Source organism: Rhea pennata, chromosome 3 (assembly GCF_028389875.1).
Source record: "Rhea pennata isolate bPtePen1 chromosome 3, bPtePen1.pri, whole genome shotgun sequence".
Classification (NCBI taxonomy): domain Eukaryota; kingdom Metazoa; phylum Chordata; class Aves; order Rheiformes; family Rheidae; genus Rhea; species Rhea pennata.
In genome coordinates, this window is record NC_084665.1 from 89624107 (window position 1) to 89644336 (window position 20230).

General features: G+C 38.1%; 1 protein-coding gene across 1 annotated transcript; it reads left to right on the forward strand.

Annotated features, from left to right (window-relative positions):
- The first annotated feature begins 13597 nt into the window (after positions 1 to 13597).
- Positions 13598 to 20087, forward strand: GJB7 (gap junction protein beta 7). Its single transcript, XM_062572781.1, has 2 exons — positions 13598 to 14311; positions 19968 to 20087. The coding sequence occupies exons 1-2, from the start codon at positions 13598 to 13600 to the stop codon at positions 20085 to 20087; spliced, it is 834 nt and encodes a 277-aa protein (XP_062428765.1).
- Positions 20088 to 20230: the final 143 nt, after the last annotated feature.

A 20230-nucleotide genomic window follows, 5' to 3' on the forward strand; every position in this document is an offset into this window, starting at 1 on the left:
TGCTTTTACATCTCCAGAAGCTGTAAGAGATGCACTAGGTTATTCCAGTTGGTGTGAATTCACACATAAGCTCACAGCAAATATTAAGGAAAAAAGAGGAAAAGGAGAACCAAGGAAGTTTTCCTGTCTATTGATCCCAATGACATGGGACCCCCTAACAGATACTGCACAAGCACATGTCTCTGGAAGCACAGTCCGTTAGAAGAGAAGATTATGTTTTGATCTAAACATCCCCTTTCTGGTGTTTGGATCTGAATTCCAGGTTTCAGGCATCTGAAAACTCTCAGTTACATAAATGCCACTTTGTTGTGGTGTTTGTTCTCTATCATTTGTAAAGAGTAAATTAATTTAATCACCTAAAATGATTTTGGGTTCTTTCAGCCCAATTTCCAGAGAGCAATGAAGCACATGCAATCACACCATCTGTCAGTTTGTGCCCTGCTTTCTGTCTCTGTTGACTTTGATGCCATTGGGCAGTTTCAACTACATTATAAAGAAGGGTAGAAATTTGAAACTCTGGAAAAAATCAGTGTCTGCATAGTGGAGAAAGACCCACATTAGTCCTCCTTTGGGGAACAGGTAGAGAAGTATGTGTAAAATCAGAGAGATTAAGCTACAGCCAGATAGTGAAATAGCAGACAGATAGTTCTGGACTAACCCCAGTTCACACTTTCCTTTTCCTGGAAGATGTATAAGAGAACTCTTCTGGTTATTAGCATTGTGGAAGCATAGCAGACAAACATAAATGTATAGGTATTCAGGCTCCCGGAGATACTTGTTCCATGTTTTCTTTTGCAGTAATCAAACTCCATACTTTTTTGAAAAGATGGCAGAATAATAAGACACTACAGTACAGGATACTTCTGAATTCTGATCAAATATTTAAAGATTTTTGCTATGTGTAAATATCATGAGGAAAGACAAAAAAAGAAGTTTTGATATCAAGAAGGTATTGAGTTATACGTCTGTGTTTTGTGTCTGTATTTTATTCACAGCATGCCGTCTGTTAAGCTAGTAGTTACTGTTTTGGCAGCATATGCTACACAGCTGATTTTGTATAGAATCCATTTAGTAGCAAAGAAAGAGCAACTTCTGAGTGAACATTACTGCTCTCATTTATTTTGACATTTGTGTAATTTAAAGAAGCTGATGTAAGGTTTCTGCATGAGCTGCGGTTTTGGGGAGGGCATCTTGTTTTCTTGAGGGAAGGGAGATTTTTGCAGGGCTGCAGGAGACATTCTGTATCCCGAGGAACTGACACATGGTGCGTGAAGATCTGAAAGGGTTCCCTCACTGCCCTGGGAAGTGCATTAACTTACCAGCTCATGCACCTCTTCCTACCTGTTAATGTCATTAACTGATCCCATCCATACAGACAAAACTCATGACTCTGGGTCAGAATAGTATTTCCCAGGGGCCGTGGTGTAATGGGTTTAAGCTGCAACACATTTGCTTGATAATGCAACCACTTTGCCATAAGGACATTGGCAAAAATTGTTAGACTGCTGATTATTCTCTAGTACTTTCCATAAGGACAGTTAAGTCCCATGCACAGCATCACTGACTGGGAAAGAAATTGCACATAGTGCAAAGAATACCACTGGCTACACAGAAAATACACTCTGCTTGAAGTAGTGTGTAATAAGGCCTTGTACATACAGAGGAAAAGCAGAGAGGAACTTAGAAATGGGATAGGGTGCTGGTGCTCTGCATAAGCTAAGCATGTGCCAAATATCCAGATTAACTCTGCAGTAAAAAAATGTTTGGACTGCTTGTTTTTTTTTGTTTTGCTTCGTGACTGTGGGAAAGTGTCTTATTTTACCTTTAATGTGAACATTATTTTGCTATCTGACCTAACAGGATGTGGAAAAACTCAGTCCATTAATGCTTATAAAGTTGTCTGGCATCTTTTTATAGAAGATACTCTATAAATGGTAGCATTGTAAACATCTGTGGTCTTTCTGAGTTTTTACAAAGTCACCCATCATCTTGATATCTGAGTCTCTTTCCTGAGAAGTAAACACAAAAAAAGCCTTCCCATTTCAAGCCTGACACTGTTATTGAGATTTATTTTCCTTTTGAATAAATTCATTTGGGATTACACATTCAGTATTGTGCTATATGCTTTGGCCATTTGGAACTTAATAGCGGCTTCTACTGTTCTTAAGATTCACATCCCCTTATCATTTGAGCTGCAGGAGGGTCGCTGTAGAGAACAGAGCAAATCTGATATTCTATCCTGCAGACATCGTTAGCATGCAATAGCCAGACTAATGCAGTACTAGGAATAGGACTGTGCCTCTGCATCTTTTTTCATTCAACTCACAGCTCCTGCTTATTTCAAATACCACACAAGAAGAGAGATTCACAGTCTCTTCAAAATAAAGACAGGACATCTCAAGCTATTGATAAGCTTATCCCTATTACAGAGACACACAGTTACAGATCTGTAGGGACACAAAAAGCTTTTCTTTTTTGTGTAAACATTGAGACTTAAGCACTGGTATGAGTTGTAGTGAGGCACTTTTCAGCACAAATTTGTTACATACATGTGTATTTACATTCCTGTTTTGCCTGCTTTTTGCAATCTTTTCTACCTTGTGAATGTAGCAGTGTTTTAATCCGTTTCAACAGCTGGGAGGAATTCTTTTTGCAGAAAGACCTGAACAGCTCTGGGTGAAAGGACAGGGGATGAGAAAGGAAAGCAAAAATTACGAATTTTGAGTTTTTCCTCCACCTTATTCACAGTTAATGAAGAAAGGAATAATTAATTCACTGAGGTATGTAAAATAGTATTGCCATATTAAGGAAATAAATGCAGAAGGAGAAACTATCAAACCTAGAGCTAGACAGAGGTGCCGTAGAGAGCTTTTTGTATCTTTGTTGTTCAGTTCATGTCAGTCTCAAAAGCCCTTATGCTGCTTTTCAGCTACTATTGCTCATCTGTGTAATTCTTGTTGAAAGAAAGCAGAGTTTTAAGACAGCTGTCTGTGCTTACCGGGACCCTCCCACTGATGATCCAAAATAGTTTTAACCCAATAAACATTTTAAAATGTAAACCTGTTGAAAGTGAGTCTTTTTTGTTTCATAACATTATATATATTTCTCCTATAACACTTGTTAACCAGCTTTGTCTCTGAGAAACAGACTGATCACCCAGCATCTTTCCAACAGAGATTAGAGCAATTGTTTTTCTTCAAATACTGAACATGCTCATAAATCTTTTTAACTCAGTTTTATAATGCAAGAAAAAGAGTACTTTGTTTGATTCTTCTTTCATTAATGAATGTCACATATTTTATTTGCCCAATTCAACAATGTAACCAGGAACAAAATAATACCAAAACCAAAAGCATCCCCCCCGGAATAAAAAAATCCAGTTTCTCCTGAAAAAGAAGAGGAGGTAAACATCTACAGCACTGAATTTATTATTGCTCACTACTACAAACCAAAACGTTTTTCTCAACCAGGTATCTAAGAATGGGGTTTATGGCAAACTTGAGCTAATCTAAGACTGCACTTCCTGCAGAAAGAGCATGGGGCATGGGGGGAGACCTGTTCTCTCATGTGGTTGCTGTGGTCTTTCTTGCATAGGTCTTCACAATTACTCAGCCCTAAAGTACACTGATTTTGCCCCCTGGTCCAGCTGAAAACTAACAATTGCAGAAAAGAAAAGGGAGTTTTTTTTTTTTTTTTTTTTTTGTTAGGTCAGTGAGAAAATCTGATTGTGCAGAGCTGGTCAATGGTTTTTACTATGGCCAGGAAGGCAGTGAAAGTGAGGGCATAGGCAGGAGTACCTTGTCTGCAGTGCTGAGTTTCCAGATCAGCTTAAACTATGCCCTTTGTTGACATCCTTCAACTCTTGCTATCTCTGACTATCCAAGTCAAAGACAGGGAACACAACTTCTAGGAAGACTGGAGACTAGAACTTTCCCAGATTTTACAGAGTAAGCTCTGCAGCAAGGATCTCTTTGACCTGGTGCAATTTATAAGCTCTTAAGACTTTCTGTACCTTGCAGTCGTCTTTTAATGTACAAATACTACCACTTAATAAAATAAACTGAAGAGAGGCCTGTCTAATATTTGACATGTTGACATGATGGAGATGATATAACTGTGGATGTCATGAAGACACTTAAAAAACTTCAATATTTAAGCTACCTGATAGTAACCAGGCAGTTAAGATTAATAAAAAATGGGCTGTGGGGGCTTTTTTTTCAGGTTTCTTTTCCCTCTCTGTAGAACACTTATAATTGCTCACAAGCCTTTTAATGCTGTAGTAAATTTTAGATTTATTTTAAGTTAAATCTTAAGTTACAACTGCCATTTGGGTAATCACAATATTCCTAAAATTATTTTGGCCTTTAAATTGCTGCTGTGAATCTATCCTTTTTCAGCAGAATGTGGCTTTTATCTGGGCATTCAGCAGCAGTGCTCAGAGGAGGGCATTCGCCCCACGGGAAGCTCCCTGCACCTGGAGAATCTGAGTGAACCATCCTTGAGCTCCAAGCTCTTGTACCTTTAGTCACCCTCTGGAGGCATCAGCTTCTCTCTGAAGGGTACCAAATTCCTAATTCAGGCACATATATGGAGCTGTGTAATACCTTCCTCTGCACAGAACTACTGAACATTCACATAAAATTCTCAGATAAAAACCACAGTAGGTTTAAGATAAACAAATTATACCACGAAGAATTCATTTAACAAGGAACGAGTTCAGGCTTTCTGCTTTTCTTGTAATATTATTTAGCAGTATAACCACATCCCCAGAAAAAAATGCCCTAACAGAATAGGACAAGGAACTGATTCTTGATAAGATGCATTAGGACAGCTCATATACACTTATTTGATTGCTTATTTATTAAAAAAATAAAGTTATGGGCTTTCTGTTGGAGAGTAGCTCAGCTGTCTAGTCCAAAGAGGGAATTCATTATCTTGCACAGTAGCCAAACTATCTTTTAATAACAAAAACTGGTTTCTTGGGAAACAGTTTTCCAACAGTCCCAAACCAGTTACCTGGGAAAACACTGTAATTTAAAATTTTAATAGGAAGATATGTCTGAATGTTTGTGAAATCTATTATTATGAGTGAGTGCTGTGTCCCTAACAGAATATTTGGCTTTGATAACAAGGCAGAATTTACTTGCACAAGAGAATCCAAAATACAATTCTTTCGCAAAAGTTGAAGAGCAAAGACTGGGGGACTTAAGGCACTTAAGTCACTTAAATGCTTTCGTAAAGTTTACCTTAATTCCATACAGTGGTGTCATGTTTTTCACATGGACAAAAGTCTTTTTTTTAAAAAAAAAAAAAAATAAAAACCAGAAAACTTTTCTAAGAAAGAGTGTTAAGAACTGAGAAGTATTTCATGATGACCTTTCTTGCTGTTGTGATCTTTCAGTAAAGTCAGTATTGAAGAGGCAGCATAAGTTAGATGAGACATAAGTTAGTAATTAAATAGCATCTGGAGTGGGAAACCAGCTAGATCTTTTAGTTATTTCTTTTAGGATTTGCAAGTGAGGGGCAGACTTGTAGTTAGTCTTTTGTGTGTGTGTTTGTATGTACATGCAAGATTGGTGTGGTCAAATTATTTGTTTGTTTGCAAGTATACAGTATTATTGCTGATCATTGCCCACTACTTTGAACCCTCCAGTGTACATGTCTTCAGGCTGTGTCTGTGCTAATGTAAAACCACGAAGTATGTAACATTACGGCTGATGTTGATGTGCACTCAAGAGATGCAAAAAAAAAAGTCTGTGACTTTAAACAAGTGCCTTCGTTTTCTTGTGTCTTTCCAATGATACCAAACGTTATGGTTCTCATTTGAATAGCATACCAGAAGAGATGATCAGGTTTCACTAGTTTAGTTGATATTACCTAGGAGACAAGCAGGTTCCATTTTCAAGGCTTAAAGCAGTAACTCCCTTTCCTGGAAGTCAATCATTGATTGTTAATGCCCGTAGAAAACTGAGGTTTAGTTGTAATCACTGCTACACACACAGGTAAGTTAAGCGTTTCTTGTTATAAAATATGGTTTTATTGAGTAAAGAAATTGTTTTTTCTAACATCAGTCAGGCTTGATAGGAGCCTCATGGAAGTGTCCCATCAGCCAGTGTAAACCATGGATATATGTTTTCATTGCGCTGTTGCAGCATTTTATAACTGCTAAAGAGTTACAAACTGTAATGTAGCCTTCGCTGATATTCTGCTTTCATTTTTATTACTCGTTCTAAATTGAAAATCTTTTGCCTTTGTCAATTCACTTTAAAAGAGTTGACAAAAGCATTATAATAATAGTCTAAATGAAGCAGCAATAATTCAACATTAATATGTTGAAGACCAGTTGCTACAGAGCAAGGGTTTTTTTTACATCAGGAGAGCATGGAAGAGATAAGTTTGGCATGAAGTTGATGAGAAATGCAGTGGTAGTTGTGTAGATGAAATATAGACATCGTGAATGAAAAGGTTTTTTAAAGTATTTCTAGGTACTTCCAAGTTTAATTTTTATTTAATTACATAATTTACCAAAGCAACAGAGAATCTGTGAACTCTCTGACCTCACTCAAAAACTAGTCATCTACTACAGAGGAGAGACTACAACAATTAGCAGCTGGCAAAACACACCCAACGTATTAAGTAATGTTTATGGTTTTCCTAAATACAAAATGAGATGTGATATTGCAATGACCAACTATAAAAAATGCCAAGAATGATTAGGGTTACAGTGCCTATTAAAGATGTAGTTTATAAATGATATTTTTGGAGAAGTGACTGTTTGGCAACTAAGGTTTGTCCCAAGCTACTCGGAAAGCCTATGGCAAAGCCAGGTATAAAACCCAAATGAACAACTAGTGTTAAATGACCTAACAAACCCTCTTCTATCTAGTCTGTCTTGCTGTTTCTGAAAGATGGTTTGCAAATAAACATCTAGGGTGGTTTTACACACTGCACTTATAAAAAGCACTCTTTAATTGTTTATGGAATTCTGCTTGTTATATCGCCTATCATAGTACCTGGAGGTTTACCTCTCAATGACAAAAGGTCATATTTCTTGCTGTGAGGAGTGTAAAAACTAGTAATAGGCATGAAATAATGAGAGGTTAAAATCAGTAAGCTAAGGAAGATGAAAGGCAATGGACTGGGGTTTGAGAGACCAGGACTCTTTTTAGCTCTGCCTTTGATGTGCTAAGGGATGCTGGATAAACCACTTCACCTCCATTACGGACATCTCCTCCTCCACAGCATATGTTTTCTCTGCCTAGATTGTTGATATTTTGAGGAGAGCATTCAATTTCTTATTAAACATTAGTGAAGGGTTTACATCAGTGCTGTTCAAACTAAAGAGTACATGAATTACTTTTAGCAGAGCTGTGAGGAAAAGCTATTGCCAAAAAGTTTACATTTGCCTTTTGGGGGTCTCCACTTCCACTGCAAGGGTATGCAAAATGAAATCAATGGAAAACCTTTGGCTTGCGTTAGTCTGAGAACCATCAACTGCTGCACTGCAACTAGCAGCAGCAGTTCCAAAAGTGAACAACTTGCCCAGAATGCAGATCAGGAGAGCTGTTTGTCTACTCATGGGTGGTCAAAATTAAATGCCTTACCTGTCTTTTTTCTTAAGAGCCTGAAGAAGCAAAAAGTATGAATACAATGTTAACATTACAGCTTTATTCGTTTTATGATAGAAGACAAGTTGTCTTAACAGTATTAGGTTAATTTTCTGATTTCTTTGTATTCTTTGTATTCTCTTTTGTTGGCTCTTTCACTGGAAATCAGCTTACATTGGCACTCTTACTGTTGAGCAAGAATTAAAAACATTGCAAGGTTAGTGACTTGTAGCAGTAGTTCTTCAGCTCCTGCTGCAGATCCTCAACAGTCTGAATAGCTGATCCATATTCAGCTTTGGAGGGTGGCTTTGTCTGGGATTACACTGGATCTTGGTAGCTGTATGTTCCAGCAGGCTTCTTGCTGCCACTTCTGCAGCGAAGCACTAGAATAGACCACAGGAGCTAGTGGAGCTTCCATTACCTGAAGAACAGGCTGAACAAACACCCAGCAGGAGCAGAATAGGCATGACCAAGCCTTCCTGGGCCAGAGAATGAAGTAAATATGTGTTTCTCAGCCTATGGACCTCAGACCACTGATAGTCAGTAAAGAAGCAGAGGGTACTCCCTGAAACAGGTGCAAAGACCCAGCAACAATAAAACAGACAGAGACTTCTTTATATCAGCAAGTGAAGAAAGTAAGGGGAAAATGCAGTTACCAAACAAGCACCTGAAATTGAGCTTCATAAATAAATTATTATTTATTTATGGAAACCACTGTGCCAACATATTTTTTTTCTCAAAATACTGAGCTGATCCTTGGTGTTTCAAGAAAAAAGAAAAAAAGTTGAGATGATCTTTTGTTTAAATTACAAAAAGAAAAAAATAGATAACTTCTCAAAATTACTTCCAACTCTGTTTTTTAATAATCCTCTATCCTCTTCTGTGATTCTCTGATTCTCTACTTCTGCTCTGTACTTTAACATTTTTGTCACTGTTCTTGATTCTCCTTCTTTTCCTGTCCTAAGAAAAAATTGAAGTCTTAGGTGCAACAAAAATCTCTCATTAGCAATGTTTATATCAGAAAAGGAAAGTGATTTTCCATCTCTCAGCCTATGAGACCAGTTCATTTTGTTTGTACAGAATTCACAGATCCACAGTTCCCAGGCTCGTGTTTTCTTTCTCACCACCCCATCTTCATTTTCACTAATACAGTATTTTTTCCTATAATCTGCTTTCTCCCTCTTCCCCTGTCTCCTCCTGAGAGCAGCTCTAGACCTCTTTTTGCCCCTAACAATGTGGTCGCATTCCCCACTCCCTCTCTTTTTAGTAGGTTTTCTTACTTTTTATTCCATTTTCTTTTGCACAAAGATACCTTTCCTGCTTTTCAGGTAATTAAATTAGCAGAGCTGGTTGAAATCTAGATGAACTAATTCTCTGAACATTATGCTTTTCAGTGGATGCGTTATTCAATGCACATTAGCCAACCTTCTATAGACCTCATTGAACAATAGAAATGATTATTTGATTAATATATTCAACAACAATGGCATTATTCAAACACTTCACTCAATAAATTACATTCAACACACTTAGAAATTAATGGTGCATACAGGTAGCTCAGTTTGCTCAGCAGACCATGCGTGCAGGCTTAAGGGAGGTATCAAAGTAATTTATGTGTATGAGGGAAATAAAGTTTGTGGAGGGTCTTCTGGTCACTCGTATTGTTAGACTCAGTATTGGACATGGCCTTGATGCAAAATGATGTCATATACATTTTCCATAATCTATTCTTTTTCTTCAGCCAGCTTCCCTTCTTTGGTCCATTCTGCACAAAATAAACCTCCTCAAAATGCTCTGAGTCTTGAAATCTCCCTTTGGCTACAAAGATTTGGCATACACTTTTTACTCTCTTTCTGTCTTCAGTCAGAATATAATGTTGCTAAGATGGCGTACCCTGATACTACTCTTTACTTGTGCTTCAGTGTATATTGCTACTTCTGGAACAGTGTTCTAAAACCCAGCACTACTATGTTTTTCCTGCGGCAAATTTGTGCTCACTGAAGATTTCATTTCTCTCTCTTTTTTTTTGTTGTGTTTCTGAATCCTTACATTGTGCCAGATTTCATTTAGCTTGTATGGTGTCTTCATCTTCCCTAGACTCAGCTAATGTAACCTCTCCTCTCTTCAGTGTTTGCCTGTGCTGTTTCATGAGGTAAATTTTCTTCTTCACCTGTTAAACAACTCCTTCTCTTTGAAGTCCACTTTATTTTTTAAACAAGTGATCATTTCCATATGTTTTCAGCAATGTTTCAGTGAATTGTATTTGCAAGGAAACCAGAAGCTCAATTACCCTCCATGATCTTCTGTAGCAACAATAGTGCATAAAGCAAATGAATCCTTTTAATGATGTGTTTGCAACTCCTTTGAACGGAGTAGCTGTGCTAGTTACAACCCGAAGAATGCCATGAAAGCAGCTCTATGGCTTGCAGATGAAGATTGTTCTACACACAACCATTTCTCAGCATTAAGTAGGTGCTGCAGGTGGAGAAATGTCAGTGAAGTTCTACAGAGTTCTGGCTGCAGGAGCTCCTCTGGCCGCAGGACCTGTAGTCCTTCAATACCTTTCCACTTCTAACCCACCAGACCACTTAAAACAGGAGCTATTTTTAGTCTGGTGAAATCCCCACTACCTCACTAGATTTCCATTTTGTTGTATTTTCCAATAGTTTCCCTGGATTTTCATTCTTCCAATCTTTTTTTGTTTTCTGGCTGGCTAGAATTTGCCCATTGCTTGAGATCTGCTAGAGATTTTTGTCAAAGTTTTGATCAAAACTTTTTTGTCAGACCTTTCTTTTCCCCTTCACATCCTCTTCTCAGCATGGAATTGGCAAGAGCAGGTATAAAGTAGGAAGTTACTCTTTTCTAATCCATCTTTCTGCTGAGGTAGCTCCTAGCAATGAGTATCAGTTCAGCTTTGGGAAAGGAGACCTAAAGATGAATTTCTCAATCTATATTTAGGTATCTCCATCGCCTGATTTCCACTAGTTTTTGTTCTCCAGTGCCTTGCTGGAGACCCAGTGTATCTTTAGCTTCTGACCCAACTTGTTCAGCTGGATACTCAGAACTGATGATATTCCAGTCACTTTTTAAATGTCTGTAAACATGGTTTGATAAGTAACATGGGGCTTTCTACATTAGAACGGGATGATCGCAGGTGTTATGGATGTTAGCAAAAGCCCACTCACAGCTGTGCTGATTTTCCATGGACTAGTGAAATCCAGCCTTCCCTTTTAGTGCCTGTACACATCATAAAATCCTAAAAAAGGCCTTTGAGGTTCTTTCAGTAAGATAACTCTTCCAGAGAACAGCTCATTCACAGTCTGCATTCATACCTGTTAATATTCATGCTTGTTCGTATTTGTATTTTCAATATTAGAATAAGAATTAGATGATGCTAAAAAGGACAGTACTTGGCAAGTATTTGCCTTGCTCCTTGCCCGCACTTTATTACACAGAAGTATCTTCATGCTTCAGTGTTCAGCTCCTTTGAGGCTGATGACGTGTTGACTGTATATCACTTACAATCTAGAAATATTTATGGCTACAGTGCTTGTGCTTGCAAGAGCTTGGTTTAAACATCTGCTTGAGCTCTAATTGCAGATATTGAGGACAGAAATATTCCTTTAATGATAAAGTCACCAGTCTGCCAAATATGCTTAAAGGCATATGACTAATAGGATATAAGCAAAGTCATCTACCTCTTATTCCCTTTTACCTGGAATAAAGTAGTAGTTTGGCAAGGATTACTCTCAAGAATACCTTTTTCAGCATTGCTACCAGTATAATTCAGCAATATATTTACCCACCAGCTCAAATTATAGCAGGGTAGAGATACCCAAATAAGCAACCTCACTTTCCAGTAGAAGTCGACCCATAGGCACAGGTTGTTATGGGCTGCAGAATCAAGAGAGAGCTTTAGCCTGTGTGGAGCTTTGTGATGCTATGGCCTGATTACTAGTACTCAGACTTACTAATTGATGAGCTTGCTCATACATCAGTATTAAATACAGCTACAGGCACAGCTATAGGATTTGCATGTTCCTCTGCAGCCACAGAGTTTCGTTTGCTCTTCAGCCTACGGTCAAACTTAGCTAAGTGGAGTTTTTGGTAGGTCCTGCCGATGAAGAAGGAGTCCGAATAGAGCCCATCCTGTTTCTTCATTATTGTATTGACACAACAGAGCAGGAGTACGAGGTGGGGTGAGGACATTAAAAACTACAACATGCAGATCTGGAAACTTCTCAGATTTCTTTCATTCTATTTCCTAGCCATTGTATCTCCTGGGAATATATCTGTTTCTCCTCTTACAGAACAAGGGAGTTTGGTATCCTCCAAGAGCCACATAGAACTCTGAAGTGGGCCTAAGTGGGAAGGTGACTTTAATTTGCTGTTGGTTATCTTAAATCCTCATTTGACTTTGATGAAAGCCCTGCTGCCAAGGGCTCCTTATTCTTGTAATTTAAAAAATTACCCTGGCCACATATATACACACATAAGTGCTCTTGTACAGCTAGCACTACGTTTACAGATTATCTAAAGTCTGTCAGGAAAATTGAAATATTCTTCTGAATGCAACTTATTCCAAAATTGTTGATGGGCTTCAAAGTCTTTTGAGTGAAAGATTTCAGATTTGCTCTTGCCTAATATGGGCAAATGCATTAAGTTGCATTCAAAATGGTGAAAGTTAATCCGATTTTACACCTTTCCTTATTTTAATCATTCTTACTAACCTTTAAGAAGATTTTCTGACCACCCTTATCTGAAACAATGAGAGAAAGATCTAAATATACAGTCGGATCAATTAGTTATTGACAATCAAATGTTATTGGATTTGCACTTATTCCTTAGGCAGATAGTCTACAAAATCCTTCCTTCCTCTCCAAAATCAATGAGCAACCATGTAACTTTTACTCATGCTAATACTTAAATCTCTGTCAGCTTTCAAATAATCTCTAACTCTTTTGCCACTGTTTTCTGTCAGTTTGCAACAATCTTTTTCAGCCTACTTCTTTAGTCTCAAGGGAGATGGACTGGAGGCAGAAGGGCCATGCAGTTGTCTTTACTTTTATTTGTGAGGCACCCACTAAAACATGAAAATAGAAATCACAGAGGCAAAAGTGAGATGAGATGGGGTGTAAGACAAGATTTTCTGGTCGTGTGCACAAGAGAGAGACTTGCTGAGAACAACTTTCTGTTTTCATTGGTTTGATTTACGTAACTTTCCCTTCTAAACTATGAAACAAAAGCTTCTATCAGCTGGGATGAGATCTAGTCCAATCTTTTATATATATCCATCACTCATTCTCAGAATGTCTACAGGTAATACTGTCATATTGTCTCCACTATTTATAACAATGACTTCTGGTAGCACATTATTTTTTAACGCCAGGCAATTGCTGTGGCTATTAATTGAAGAACAGCAGCTCTGAAGATACGTAGAAATGGGCAAACTGTCAATTTCTGTCATATTAATCAATTCATAACAACGGGGTCAAATCCTAAACATTGTGCTTTAAAAGGCTAATTATGATCTCTGAAGTGCTAGCTTGAAATCTGGGAGACCCTCAGATCCAAAGATAATCTGGAACTGCAAGCTTGTAATGTTTTTTACCCGATGCTGCTAAAAGTAGCTTTTGTTTTTCAAAAATAGCTTAGAGAAAATTTGAACATTATCTACAGATATGTCACTAAGGAACTCATCCTCTATTTTTCAGAGGATGATTTAACAGAATAATGAGGCTTCAGCCATTGACAAGCCTTTCAAAACCTATTTTAACAGCAAATAAATTTTGTGTAATAACCTCAGAAGGTACAAATTATTAGAAATGACAGTTTTTTTTTTTTAAGTCCGTAACCATTTTAAATTGCTTCAGCTCTTCGTTACATTTCACCTTGAATGTACTTCTCATTTCTGTTCACCCAAGAGGAAGCATCTCTCTGATCTTGTGTTTCTTTGATACAGCATTTCCATCCTTCCTTGAGGAGAAAAAATGAGCTGGGGATTCCTACGAGATCTGCTGAGTGGAGTGAATAAATATTCAACAGGAATTGGAAGAATTTGGATAGCAATTGTATTCATATTACGCCTACTTGTTTATGTTGTGGCAGCAGAAAAAGTCTGGAAATATGAACACAACGAATTTGAATGCAATACTAAGCAGCCTGGCTGTGAAAACGTCTGCTTTGACCATTTTTTCCCTGTCTCCCAGATCAGGCTTTGGGCATTGCAGTTAATCATAGTCTCCACTCCTTCACTCTTGGTTGTTTTTCATGTTGCCTATCGAGCGAATAGGGAGAAACGAAACAACCAGAAGCTTTACAAAAGTCCAGGAAAAATAGATGGTGGATTGCTGTGCTCTTACCTCATCAGCCTCATTTTAAAAACAGGATTTGAAATAGTTTTTCTTGTTCTGTTCTACAAATTGTACAATGGATTCAAAGTACCACGTCTTGTGAAATGTGATATGAGACCATGTCCTAATGCTGTAGACTGTTATATTTCCAAACCCACAGAGAAGATGATTTTCCTCTATTTTCTTGTGGCAACTTCAGGTCTGTGCATTGTATTAAATTTAAGTGAATTGAGTTATCTCATTTTCAGATACTCCATAAAACATTATCTGATGAGGTACATCAAGAAACAACAAAGCTCAAAAAGTGATTGCCACAAATTAAGAACTATTAGCCACAGCAGAACAGCCACTGCAAGACAGGTTCACAACTCCCCATCTTTGCTTCTTAATATACACGGTAAACTTGGAAAAAAAGCTGCCCACTGACTCGAGAGAAAACTAGAGTACACCTTTGTACTTATGCAAGCTATGTTTGACCAATTTCTATGTTCTGATCTATGCTTCAATGAATTGAAAGGGCAGTGAAAATATTTAGATTATCTAGCAAATATCCTTTCTCTGTTAGCTTTTTTCTCCTTTACTTGCACAGATAGATTCACTTGCATTATATACGTCATTCACAGAATTATCTAGATCTGTTCATGTTGAAACAAAGTGCAGAAGCCTGACATTTTCATGAATTTGTAATATAAATGTAGATGATTATGATAAATTGTGCTGAAAAAACCTGCTACAGCAGTTGTATTTTGAATATTCTGCATAATTGCTTTGGTACAAACAAAAAAGAGGTTTTTAATATTTAGAGTTGGAAGAACCTGGAACTGATTACCCTGATCTTGAACAGAAAGGGGATTTACAGCATTTCTCAGTTGGGTGGATCTGATAAGAGTTGAAATGGTGACCGGAAAACATTAGTGGACAACAGCTACCAGTATTTCAAAGTGAGCTTGATGATCACAAGCCCATTCCACTGGCATACTATGAAACATCTCAATTCCCCCTCTCCTCCCAAACCCTAGATGTTTTTAACTGTAACTAAGCCCATGGTGATAAAGGCAGGTCTAGTTATTTGGCTATATGCCTCCTTCTGTAGATACTGCAGCCCTTCACAATTTTAGGGTATTCATCATCACAACACATCCCATAAGGGGACATTATATCAAGGAAAAGTGCTTGCCCAACTGGCACAGACAGTGCTAATCCCTTTTAGTAAGGCTGCAAATACTGCTAACAAGAGTAGGTGCTTGTGTAGAATTCCCTGCTATTGAAGAACTTGGGAAATCTAAAGATATTAAACCTCCACTAGAAACTAAGTAAAAAAGAATTACCTTTTCCCCCTAACATGTCAGGTTGTATTTCTTCTTAATCTTTAGAAACCATCATCTCTTAAACAATATGCATCTTTGCTCTTTGTTATATATGTAACTTGGGCTAAAAGGAGAGTGATAGAAATTAGCAAAGCAGTGTCTTCTGTTGAATCTAAAAAGTTCTGAGATAATGGAAATTAGTGCCTAAGAAGCTGTATTCTCTTTCTGTTGTTGTGAAGAAAGACCTCTTGACATCAGTGCTCAGTCTGATGAAAATGCACTCTTTTAGAGAAAAACACTACCCGGAATGAGTGGTTCTGCCTGAATGCTGAGCTGATTTTGTTATTTGTGCCAGAATAAAGAGGAGGAAACAGAAGCAAATACCTGTTAACTACCTCTTCATTCCAAAACCCAGCTTTAGTTATAAAACCTTACTTTTAGGAGTACTGTGATAGCAAATACAGAACTAATTCTAAGAACTAATGAAAAAAATATGTACTTTGATTGCATTTTTCAGGCTCATACAAGTTGGCATTTTTGCTAAAATATACCTGCTTTTAGAAAAGGTGAAAATACATTTATTGCTGCTGAACTTAATAGCAGCAGCTGCCTCTCCCAGATACTAGCTTGCCAGCTTGTGGCCAGTTAAAGTTTTACATCTTTTAATGACACTGAATCAGTGTGTGTACGAAAAAGATGTGCTTACAAAATTCTGAACATTTTCTGATAAATATCTACGTACAGAAAATGTGGCACATGAAACATTTAGTTAGAAACTTTCACAATTACTGCACAAAACCCACCAAGCACTGCATGAAGCAAAACCGTTGCCCATCAGATCAACGTAACTGTTGCTTCGCAGTCTGAGTAACTAAGAAAACCGAACGTATCTTGTGACTTTTATATCCTATTGCACCATTTTTAAGAAGATGGCAACATTACCAAAATAAAAATTTACTTCAAGAATATTTTGTAATTATCAGTAACAGATTTTAAGACAGCACATTAGTGAAAAAGTATTTATTAACTTTTTTTAAAGCAGAGTTTTTATTTGAGAGAAAGAGAAGAAAGCAAACACAGTTTAACACCAACACAGGCTTCTGATTAAATCTGTGCACTAGCTGCTCTCTGATGGAAAAAAAGAAATGTTAATTCAGGATTTGCAGGTTTTTAGATCACCACTGAAAATTATGAAGTTGCTTGGAGCATTCTGGTTAGACCAGTTTCCTGAGAAACAAGACCTCTGTTTTTTCAGAACATATGTTCCTCAGTCCCTCATTAACAGCCGTGAAATGATAAATACAATTACAAGATGCTCTAAGTAGCGGAGCAAATTTCAGTTTTGACAGTCTTACATGAGAAATACTCTGAAAAATTTTAACGGACCGACTCTAACCTAGAGTGTAACCGCTGACTCATGCGCAAGTGGCTTCTACCTCATTTGCTGCAAGATTAGAACAACACGTAGCAGAGTAACCATTTAAAGGAAAGAAGCATCACACAGGCTGGCTCTGTCAGAGCTTACCTGACCTGAAAGGACAGAAATGAACTTTTCCACTGTCTCAGTCCCTGCTCTTGGCCAGCTTCTGCGTTTTTGTCATTTCCTTCCCCCTACCTTTATCTTCTTCTGTTTGCTAGTTTAAACTTCATTCACCCATCTATCTCTGAAGCTTTTCATCCCTTCATTTTTGGTTCAGGTGAGTTTGTAGTCTTAGTCTCTAAACTAAAGGCTGAAGGATTTTTTTAATGCAATCTTCTTTACTTCAGAATCACTCAGACAAAATTTTTAAATTCAAATTCTAGTTCATTTTTTCTTAAGGATAAAAGTACTGTCTCCTTGAACACACAGCAATTGGTACAAAGCTAATTTAAGCCCTTACTGTAAATGAAAAATAACACAATCACTCCATGTACATTCATATAGAAGTATTTATCTTGCTTATATTTTAAAACATCTCTGCAAACATTAAAAAACTCAAGCCTTACACAAATGCTAGTTTTCCTTAAAACCCAAGTAACCCCTCTTCTTGCTTCAGGACAGCTTAACTTTGAAAAAAAGAATGGAAAAAAAAAAGATTTTTCTATCTGCTCATAGACCCTTCTCTCTCTGCCTCCATCGCCAGTGCCCCCATCCCTATCACAGGATCAGCCACTCAGTACTGCAGGTGGCTGCTGCTTATTTAGGTCGGGCTGGGTCGCGGTGAGAGGCGACCGGGGCCAGGCCACGGCGCGAGGCACCAGGCACGAGCCGAGCCGTACCGCGCCACGGCGGGAGCTGCTTCCACAACTCTTCCTTGCAAGAGCTTCCTTCTTGCCCTGCAGCCTGCACTGAGCCTCACTGTAATGTGGCCTAGCTCACACACCCGGGAGCCCAAACCAAACCCATTCTTTGGCATGGAAACTTATTGCAAGCATGTAGCCAAATATATTTTCTTACCTGAGCTACTGACTGGTTTTAGCATTACTTTTTAAAGCATCTTTCCCTCACACTATACTGGCTCTAGACAACGTATCCCGTCTGAATTCTGTACTGCCACCACCTCTCCCCAGGGAACCATGACCCTTGACTAAGTGAGGGCAAAACTACTGCTCCTACTTGCGCTGTGTTTGGGCTCAGCTATAAGACAACTCTTCATGACCAACATTAACCACAAGTGCTGCTCACCGACAGCTCAAGGCCAGAACCATGGATTACAAAAAACAGTCTGTACTATAAATCCGGACTCTTCCATTTAGAAGCTGTGTTTCCAAATCAACAACTTCTGTCAGCACATTCCTGCTGGTAACTAGAGGTCTTAAAGAAAATCTCTTTGCTCAGAAGTACCACGGATTAAAGGGAGAAGGGGGAAGAGGGCAAGAAAGGGGGAGAGGGAGGAGAAGCAGAAAGCAGGGAGAGAGGAAAAGTGAGGGAGGGAGAAGGCAAGAGGGCAGCCGGGCGCACGGGGCTCAGGCTGGGCACCCCAGAGGCAGGGCCCACGTGGCCGTGCAGGGCCACCGAGCACTGCAATGTGCTGCCCTCGCGGGTGCAACGAAGGGAGGGCAAAGCCAAACTGACTGCAGGCTCCAAGTCAGCTCAGGCACGGCTCCAGAACTACGCCGCAGAAGACAGACATCACTCAAGGTAAAAATATCTAAATGAAAATATCCAAGTAGTTTATTACATCAGGAACTTTTTTAGGTTGCTTCACTGAACTAAAATACCCTCTCTGCAGCATGTAACATCTTAAATCAAACCCGCCTAACATCCCTTCTGCCCCCCATTTTGAGTTTAAAATATATATATTTTCTAGAGGAAAAACAAAAACTCCTAGTGGATTATCTGTTTAACAGGCTGTCAGTATCCATCTAATAGGGAATGTGCAATGAAGGACAGTGACTATACTTGTACAGCACCCACTATGATATTCACAAATTAAAATTGGATTATTTGGGATCAGAATAATGATGGAATGTTAAAAAAATATTTCTCAGAAATTCAGATCCCAAACAGAAATTATTTCCTGAATGTTTATGACACTGGATTTTTTTCCCTTTTTTTATGAAAGCATCCTAGTACAGCACTGTGTGCCTAAACAGTTGTATGCTATTCTCATTTAGTCTAAAAAGTGCCAATGTTGCAATATACATAATTGGGAATGTTAATGTTGAGACTATTTAATTTACTTAGCAAAAAAAAAAAAGGGTATTAACAGATCTTAAAAAAAAACAAAACCACAACAACTGAGAGATCTGATGACGACGACTGTAACAGCTAGGTGCATCTGAAAACCACAGATTTCAGGTGGGGTTTCCGGATCCTTTTCCGATGAGGTTGTCCGCCCGCTGCCCTCCCTACAATCGTGGCTGTTGACATACAAAAGGAATTCATGCACGGAAGACCATGGGGTCTCTATTATGTAGCACACAGCATCATATGATTATAATGATCCCTCCTAGTTTTAAAATGTTGGCATTTGTTTTGCATTTATCATCTTCAGACTGCACTTTTGCCTCACCGAATTAGCAGATTAGTCACTCAGAAGGGAACGAAAATTACAGCAACTAACAGACTCAGTTCAAACAGAAGCATGTCATTTTGTGAGGAAGTCTGCAATTTAAGACCAGATAGCAAAATTAACGACTGTTCTCAAAGCTGAAATGCTGTTTTCCTTCTGCCTTTTCATGTATCTTCACTCTCAAAAAAGGTCACTTCATTCTGTTGTATGAATGTGCTCTCTGAGTTAATAGTCAAGTAAATTGTCAAAGATTAGAGGTGGGTAGTTTAAAAGCAATCAGATGTAGCATTTAATGCAAAGATTTACATGGCAAGACAAATTAATAGAAAAAAAAACAAGCCAATCCCTCCCAAAATAAAGACTATTTTATATTACTGAAGGTAGGTCGCATCCAGTAATGTAAAGAATCTGAGCAAAATTTTTGGTACCACACAATCCAGCTGGCTTGTCCCATTTGAGTTAAGCATAATCACATATTAAATTTAAAAACAACATTGTAGATTTTTGGATACTGACAGCTCCCACTAATGTATTTATTCTTTTGGTTACTAAACAAACTGGTATCTGTCATTTCAGTTAGCAGCATACAAAGAAATCACTCAAATCCCAGTTACTACAAGTGGCACTGCTTCTGAGGCTCATTCCAGTGTGGAAAATACAGAGGTGGCAAAAGTGTTGCCAAATACAGTCAGCAAGAGGAAAAAGAGTGCAGAGAGAACCTATGCCATCAATAGAATACAACCAATTAGTTTATCTTTAAGATCACAATCTCACTTCCCTTTTGGAAAGTGCCCTGTTTATTCAGTTTTAAATGGTATGGCATAAGGACTCATGTATTTTATAGATAGATACCAAACTGGTATTATCAAAATAAACCATCTGTTTTATAAACCCACTATTTACAAAAACGGTTTCTGAGTTTTTTCTTTTTTTTAACAAAAATTAAACTATACACCAATCTAAGTTAC